General features: G+C 46.4%; 1 protein-coding gene across 1 annotated transcript; it reads right to left on the bottom strand.

Moving 5' to 3' along the window:
- Positions 1-2460: 2460 nt before the first annotated feature.
- On the bottom strand, positions 2461-8043 carry LOC119302037 (protein SDA1 homolog). The gene is made up of 15 exons (XM_037579050.1): positions 7573-8043; positions 6725-6901; positions 6487-6611; positions 6281-6413; positions 6021-6170; positions 5842-5895; positions 5180-5275; positions 5011-5070; positions 4841-4915; positions 4700-4753; positions 4207-4308; positions 3468-4118; positions 3204-3332; positions 2978-3085; positions 2461-2803 (listed from the first exon to the last, which is right to left on the bottom strand). The coding sequence occupies exons 1-15, from the start codon at positions 7978-7980 to the stop codon at positions 2654-2656; spliced, it is 2472 nt and encodes an 823-aa protein (XP_037434947.1). The 5' UTR covers positions 7981-8043; the 3' UTR covers positions 2461-2653.
- Positions 8044-8996: the final 953 nt, after the last annotated feature.

Genomic DNA, 8996 nt, shown 5'->3' with positions numbered 1-8996 from the left:
GTTCATCTCATCGATCGGCTTCAGTTAGCAGCAGTAGCCAAGGAATCGCTCGATCGGGTTCAGTTAACAGCCATCTATCGATCGCTCAGGTTCAGTAACGCGTAGCCTGCAGTGCAATCGCTCGGGTTCAGTTAGAGCCCAACGCCTCGCTCGGGTTCAGTTAGAGCCAACGCCTCGCACACACGCGTGTACGTATACGAGAGAAACGCGCATCGCTCGGCCCCCGACCTCCCACCGTAACCGGGAACTCCCCGAAATTTTCATCCCCCTCGCTTCTACCATGGTTTTTTCCGTCATGGACGGCCCAAAGAATGTCATGCAGCTGCGTCTCCGGCCCGCCCAGGACGAAAAGCCCATTTTCTATCATGATTTTTTGTCATAGAAGTAGGAGCCCACCACATCTATGATGATACTGGGTTTTGTCACAATTATCGTCATAGAAGTGTCATATGTATGACAGGAAAAAAATTCGTTCGACCTAAAATGTTACGGATGTGTCTTTTTTTTTGTAGTGTGGAGGTGGTTGTGAAGGAGCACGAGGTGGAAGAGCACGGCAACGACCCACGTTCATGGAGGAGATACGGGGAGGCAGCAACACAGCAAAACGACGACCGAGAGGAGGCACGGCGCCAAGCAGCTGCGTAGCACGGGGAGAGGAGTGGCACAACTAGTAGGATCACAACAAGGCATACCAACGGCAAGACGCGACTGTGAGTCATGGCGAGCAGTGGGATACGCACAAACAGACAAGGTAAATGGGATGGCTGAACGCGAGTTGCCTAATTTGGGCTAAGTGCTAGTTTGGTCAAAGATTTTATCGTGTAATTCTAAAATGTGCATAAGGGGCAAATCATCAAGAATCTGGGAAAGTTGTGGCAAATAATTGATGACAAAAAGAAGAGGGGCAAATCCTCAAAGTGCAAAGAAACCTGTGGCAAATCCTCAAATTCACAGGTGCTAGCAGGTGCATGGGGTGCCTGACTCCATCATTTGGTCGTCGGAGCCAGACGGGACGTTGTGGATTTGGTGCTCCCATGCTCCGCCTATATATATGCCGCTTTTTTGCTTGGCTTCTGGCCCGCGATCGCCTTGGATTTGGTGCTCACGTGCTCCGTCTATATATGTGTCGTTTTTTTACTTGGCTTCTGGCCTGCGATCGTTGCTCGACAGCTGATCGTCCGCATCGGCATGGAATTCCTCACCCTACCGCTTGTCTGTTGTGGGGCCAGATGGGGCCAGATGGAGTGCATGACAGCGACAAATTTGAATCTTGTAGCTTGGTGGACTGCCAAGTGTGTTGTCGCGACTAGCTCATGATATCTTGACCTGCTTGGTTCTGGTGTTCTGGTGCTTATGGCGGCATTGGAAATAGGTTATCCTCCATGGGGAGTCGGTCTCGCTCCAGTCGATTCAGCAGCGGATTGCTCAGGAGTTTAAGGTGTGGCGGTTGTCCCCAACATGCGGTCAGTCGTTCAGGGCGACCCATCCGTTTGCAGCACTGGCCATGTTACGCTTGCCAACTGCAACATAAGCCATATTGTGCTTGCTGCTGTGTCGTGTCAGCTCGTCAAGTCGCATGTGAACGTTTGCAACATGGAGTATATTGCAATCACCTTTAGCTTGCATAACGTCGGAAACACGTGGACCTTTTGGTCACCCATTTTACATGGACCATGTTGCGGTTTATTTGCAGCGCTACGCGTCCCCTGCGAGTGGGTGGCATTAGTCCTACCGGTTTGAAGCGCGGTGGTTGGCCATGGGAGTGCTTTCTTTCCTGTCGATCCTAAAGGAGGAGTGAAAGATGGGAGGTCTTCACCTGTCGATTCTGGCTGGTGAGGGAAAGATGGGAGGAGAAAAGCCACGAACTCAATGAAAGTCCCCTTCTGCTCGCGAGCTCATCAGCTCGCGATGAACAGTAACACCAAAAAACATTGAAAAAAAGTTCAAAATGTCTGATTTTTTTGTGGTAAATTTTGACAAATGTTCTATGTGCTTGCAAGGTTTCATGATGAAATCACATCCGTGGAAGTCGCGGCAAAAAAAAAAAATCAATGCTCCAAAATTGCTTTCAAAAGTAGCATTTTCGGAGCATCGATTTTGTTTTTGTTTTTTTGGCACATCTTCCACGAATGTGATTCCTCAACAAAACTTTGCAAGCACTTAGATAATTTGTCAAAGTTAATCAAAAAATCATAATTTTTTGAAGTTTTTTTCAATGTTTTTTGGTGTTACTGTTCATCTGGTTGCAAATGTGCTCGGGAGCAATAACTTTGCGTCCCGAACTCAGCGTCTCTTTTCAGCCGGGTGAATCAAAAGTTTCCTACTACTAAACATTTAGGGCCTGTTCGGCTCTCCACCGGCTCCGCAGAATTACAGGATCTGCGGAGTGCCTACTTTCCAACTACACTATTTTAGCCCGCAGCTCCGCGAGCTCCGCGGAGCTGAGTCCGGAGCGGAGGGAATCCGAACACCCCCTTAGTCTCTTTCTTCCCATATACATCCTCGTCGTTCATCACATTTTTCCTTCCACGCAACAACTAAAATACGGCCTTGCTGTAAACTGCATATCGTATGTAAACATATCATACACAATATCCTTACGACAGTCAAAATTTCCGGGCACCAATTGCAAAGAAGCAAACACAAGCCCTCATTATTTCCAGGCCTTCCGTCCCCTGAACTGCTTTCCTGAGTGCTTCGCTTTGGTCTTCTTCTCCTGGCGAGAACGCGCTGCCTTTGCTCTCTTTGCCGCCAGAGGCATCCTCTTCTGGTGCTGTTTCTGCTTATTGCTCGAGCCACCCGTCTAACAGACACCAAAAAGAAAGTGATCAGACAAGGAATAGAAGGTCAAACAAAAAACCGCAGAAGAAAACATTACAGCATCCATGTCGTATATGGAATGCCACCGAGATCACATTTTCACCAGCCACGAACATGTAGCCCAGGCTAACATAAGGAAATAAGGTTCTTGGGTTACCTTTTTCTGTTTAATAGCTGCTCTTGCTTGGTATTTTCCTCTATCCTCCCTTCCAGCTTTCACCATCTCTAATCTCTCTTCCTTGGTCATCTTTCTCTTGACGTGAGCCTGCATAAATAGTTTATACAGGTCAAGTGTATGTGCTTTTGCGCGTGCGGTAGGTGGGGAAGAATAGTTTATATAGATAAAATGTATGTGATTTTGTGTGCGGGGAGCGAGAGGATACCGCGAGCTCCGATGGATCAACGCGCTTCAAGCTAAGCTCATCAGTAGAAGGAAGTTTGAAGGTCACTGATCTTGTGTCACCCGTGCTGAGCCCATGTTGAACCAAAGCCAACTTTGCTGCTTTCTTTGCCTGAAACTCATGCACTTTCAGTAAAATGTTTGCTTAACAGCAATTTTAGTTTTGAACAAGAGTAGGTACTCTAAGCTTGAAACACAATGAATGAATGTATAACAGAAGTAGAGAAGCTATGCGAAATTCACATACCTTGAGCTCTTTTATGCGCTTAAAATCTTCATCGCCGAAAATTCTGCCAGCTTCATCTGTTGAGGCTTCAGCCTTCTTAGCTCCTGCTAACTTCTTCAGAGCTCGAAGGCTTGCATCTGCAGCATCAAGTTGTCCAATATAATCACTTAACTTTCTCTTCTGCACCTTGGAACCGCTGCCCTTTGATTTATCCCCCTCATCACTGTCTTCAACCTCCTGGTCCGAGTCTTCATTCTCTGAATCTTCATTGAGCTCCTCATCTTCATCCTCATCAGACGCATCAGTATCACCATCCACGTTAGAGTCGTCATCTAGTTCATCCATATCGTCATCACTATCATCCTCGTCTAGTTCCTCTGCATCATCTTGTTCCCCAGATACTTCATCTTCATGATCTTCACTAGCATCAAGCTTGTTTGATAAACTCTCCAAACTTTGCCGGGTACCACTCGCAGATGGCAACACTTCCTCGTCATCGGAATCAAAAGCATCAGACTCATCGTCTGAACCCCCCTCTGGTGACATCTCTTCATCTAGCAACTCAGCTCCAGGCACATCACTAGCAATAGTGGTTTCTCCAAATGCTTTTGGCCGAGCAGTTGGATCAATAGGACGGCCACGATCTTTCTTGACTAGCAATGAAGGACAGATCTGAATTCAGAAAAAAAGTAGGTTTAGCTAAGTGAAACAAAACTGCAAATGCCAAAACAGACACAGAATCTGCAAGAAAATATCTGACCTCCCTGAATAATGTGATAAGTGAGCGAGCGGCAATAGAAACAGCTTTCTCGTGGGACTTCTTATATAAAACAAGGTCTTGGAGTAGATCCTCATTCATCATCTGCCGATTTAGAGGAAGAATCAAAGGAAGTTAAGTGAGTAAAGGAACCAGTAGTATCTTCCTGGGCATTCTAGAATCCATAGAGGACCCAAGGACACAAGGTATGCAAGACTGCACGTTTAGTTTACAAGCATAAAAGAACAGCACCAGTGAAACTTTCCAAGCTCAAGATCGACAATATGGTAGACCACTACTAAAATTAAATAAACGAAGCCTGGTCATGTATAGCCGAGTCTACGCGTCTTCATTTAGTTATGCTTAAAACTTTTAGTCACACAACTATCACAATCTTTTCAGTGTACCATCCATGAGTCTTTTAAGGTAGCACCACAAACTAAGTAAATGCACAGAAGTCTGAAACTGGGATGTCAGAGAAGAGCAAAGTAAGTACCAAAGGAATTCGCATGCAGATCTCTCTCACAACATTCAGGCCAACAGCAATAGCCTAAAAGAAGTCAATTAGTTAGACATATGCTCACGTTAATCAGGAAGTACACACACTTCAAATGATGAATAAGCGAGTCGTGCAAACCTCCGGACGGGAACGATCATGCACAAATTGATTTACTATCTGCTTGAACAGCGGTTCAACAGCATCAGGAGGCACCTGCAAAAGAAACAAATTAATTTCGTTGCATTTAAAATATCCAGAGAAGTGACATCATTGGTTACAAAATACAGGGGGAAAGTACAGTGTCCAACCATCTCATGGCAAGCCTGTACTGCTGCAGCAAGTAGAGTAGTCACATCTCGTTGGTGAGGCTGCATTGCATAAGGGTAAAGGAATATATGACCATATCAGCATAGAATAGAACTAGCAATTTTTCAAAGGCTGATGCAGGCTAGGCATACTCTCAGTTAAGTAACATACTTGAACATATCTTTGAAGATATGGATAGAAGTTCAACAAAACCAAGTGATGCAGGCCAATAGTCCTTGCTATGACCTTCAACATCATCATCCTTACCTGCACATGCAATGGTTTTCCTTTAAACTGAAATGGTTCGTGTTCACCAAAAAGTGGCAGAAGCCTAAGCTACAGAAGAGCATGCAATCGCATGCTAAATGTGGAAAAGGTTGATATGATAGCGAGCATATGAAGTCAGAACAAGCCGAAAAATAAGAACGGGATCTAACAATCTTAACCATTGGATGAAAACTAGCTCACGCCAGCCACCTAAAGCAACCTATTTTTGGTTTCAGATGACACTTCTAATAATTACACCCTTGTAGACTACCCTTTAACCACCTAGTGAGCTGAGCAACCGATCTTGCTGTACACAATTCAACAATTGAGATTTAAGTCTGTATTCTCCTACTTTGAGGGTTGTTCTTACTCGTGTCACAATACAAGTAATGTTAGAATCTGCATCAGCGAACATTTGAAAGATTGACCATCAACATAAGAAATTACAGACATCTATGACACCAACTTGATAATGGTCACTGTGTAACCGAGGAAACCATGTCAACCTCCAAAAGGACAACACAGCAGCATGAAGGGATATTAGATATAGGAATAATAAGACCAACCTCAAATCGTTCATTGCATTTCTGTAGCCGAGAGAAGAGTTTCTCTGCAAAACCCTGTAAGAGCCCCAAAAGGAGTTTCAGCATAATAGAAGATTATCTCATCAACAGCAAGAAGTGGATGTGGCATCTCATTTTATGGTGACAATGACACAGCTTAAAAATTTATGATGTTACTCTACCTGGGGATCCTTTAAATACGTAAGGGGCGAATAGTAATTGGAGCCAGTCTCCTCATTGGATTTACGTTGTTGCCTTTTCATACTACGAACTACACGCTCCAATTTAGCTTTCTTCTTTTTCTTACTAGCAGAGGTACCCTTGTGATTTGCCTGAGAAAAAAAATATCAAGAAAAGACAGAATGCATTAGAAGAGACAAGTGAAACCATAAGATCTAAAATACTATCAATAGAGACCCAATATTCAAAACATCCAAATCACCTTGTAGACATCTTCTTTACTAAGTATAATATTTGGGTTTTGACTTGCTTCATCTTCACTACTGGCATCACTATCATCCTCTTGCTCAACATTTTCATACCCAATGAGTAATGAAATAGCAGCTGTCATAAGCCTGCATGTAGAATACACTGTTTTAGATGGGAAGCAACCAACAGCAAACACCTACATTTCCTTACAAAATGTACCTCGAAGAGGGATGGAAACAAGCATCGCATATAGCATTTGCTGTGCGGTCATCAAACCAGACCCTTCGACGGTGAAGATCACATAGGATAGTAAAAGCCCTCTTTGCTCTCGACTCTTCCTCGCCCTGACAAACAGGAAATAATCAGATGAGGTGAGAAATGGCCTCAAGTGTATGCTTACCAGCTACAATGTTAAGTATGATAATACTTCTTAAATCAAGTGTAAGATGTTGCAAACCTGTACTAATTTAAAAAGGATGCCTTGCAGTTTACGATTCTTGGCTTCATTCTTGTGCTTCTGATTCATCCTTCTGATGCTGTGTACAATATGTGAAAATGCAAGCTTTTTTACTGCTCGGTCTCCAATGACTTGAAGCTCCATAAATAACTCCATGGTGTCTTCCAGATCAACAATCTAAACATTTAAGTAACAAAAGATTGCAATGATATAAGATTGCAAAACTGAACTCTGCAAGGCAAAGAAAAAAGCTCTTCATTCGGTAATAATCCACTCTCTAGTCCTCCTCCATTACCAAATAAAAAACGCGTCTAGAAACTCAACTGCGACCCAGAGGCCCTTAAATTTTAAAGATGACAGCCAGACAATCACGGACTCGCAGTCCGGTTACACTTCCTAATGGGGCTGATAGAACATCAAATTTGGAAGGAAGAAAACCAAGACCATATACTCTGGGAACAGTGGTGGTTACAGTTCAGGTCAAAGTTCAAAACTTTCCGTTGAGATGATTTATCCTAGGCTTCGGCCATTGCATTACTGTAGTATCAGTATGAATGAATTCCTGAACAATGCAAAGCCCATCGGCCTAATTTGCTGCTATCCTATAATGTACCAACAGGTACACATCTTCTGTGGTCATAAGAAGCAAAACTGAAAGAGGTACACATTTTCCCAATGTACTAGCAGAAAAATCTTGTCAACTGCCGTATACATTAACCACGATAAACAGACCCCACATCAATGAATTTGAACAATAATTCGTACCAATAGCTCATTATCTCTTCTTGCCCACCAATACCAAACAAATTTCAATCTGAAGGCAACTAATGAATTGAACAGGAATTCACCTTCCGATTGACCAGCAGTATGAGTGCCTGCACGAGGTGCACCCGGAGGCCGGACGGCAGCGCGCGGGCGTTGGTGTCGAGCAGGCCCCCGATGTGGTCGGGCAGGTCGGCGAGGTCGTTGGGGTAGAAGGGCGCGACGTGGGCGAGGAAGAGCGCGAGGTCGCCGAGCTCCTTGGCCGTCTCCCCGCCGCCGCCGCCCGAGGAGGACGACGACAGCGCCGCCTGCTGCCGGAAGAGGAACACCGAGGACTCGAAGTGGCGCTGCAGCTGGCGGAGCTCCGTCTCGTACCCCTCCGGGTCGCGCTTCATCTTGGCCTGCAGCGCCGGCAGGCTGTGCCGCTCGCCCGCGCCACCCGTGGCCGACGCGGAGGCCGCCTCCGGCGTGTAGGCGGGGGCGTGCTGGCGCATCGCCGCGGGAGGGGGGAGGTTCGGGCTGCGCCGCCGGGGATGGACGCTCTAAGGTGTGTTTGGTTTGTGTCAGGAGGTTTTGGTTGCCCATGATTTGGTCAACATTGTCAGAAAAAATGAATTGGCTAGAGTTTATTAACATGCTAAAAAATTGACAACCATTCAAACAAAGACCAATCTTTAAGTCATGACCAAAATTTTGATAAAATACACTTTGGCCACAATCCAAACACACCCTAAAACCCTACTAGTAAGAGCATATCCAGCCACGCCCCAACAGGCCTCCGGGGCGACTTTTTTCACGTCGGCGTTGAAAAAAAACCCAGTCGCGTCCCTAAGACGCCGAAATTTGCCGGCTCGGCCCGTTTTGGGGCCATGCGATCCCAGACCGAACCCAGCGCATTAGGGGGCGCTCGGGGGCTCTAGGGAAGGAAAAAACATGCCTGGGCCACATTGTCAGACGAAAAGTCAAGGCAATCTTCCAGATTCGTCCCCCACCCCCGCGCGCTCGGCCACCACCCTGCCGATCCCGGCGCCGCCCACCGCCTACCACCGCTAGATAGGCCATTTCCCGCCGGAAAAGAGAGAAGGTTTCACCGCGGCAACCTCTCCACCACCTTCTGGGCGAGTTTTCCGGCGCTCCGGCCGTGCAAGGCGGTATACCGGCGGCTGCGCGCCCGCCAGGTGTTCGGCGATTTGTCTGCTCGACAATGGACTCAGACGATGAGGAGGCGCTCGAAGTGCTGCTGGAGGAGGAAGCCGATGCCGACGTCCAGGACAAGGAGCATCTCATGGTTCTCGCCGCCCTCGCCAGCCTGCTTGCGAGTAATGAAAAGCCGCGGCGAGGTGGCTCGGCGTCGAGGCGGCTGAAAGCAAAGAACCGGCATTGTCTGGAATGCTATTGCATGCTCTACCCCGACTACTTCACCGACGCTCCACTGCACGGCGACAAAGTATTTCGGCGTCGTTATCGGATGAGCCGAAAGCTTTTCATCGGGATTGTAAATTCCATTCGG

The sequence above is a fragment of the Triticum dicoccoides genome, chromosome 5A (genome assembly GCF_002162155.2).
Source record: "Triticum dicoccoides isolate Atlit2015 ecotype Zavitan chromosome 5A, WEW_v2.0, whole genome shotgun sequence".
NCBI lineage: Eukaryota > Viridiplantae > Streptophyta > Magnoliopsida > Poales > Poaceae > Triticum > Triticum dicoccoides.
The sequence above is the reverse complement of the archived record's forward strand: the minus strand, read 5'-3'. Positions and strand labels throughout refer to the sequence as shown.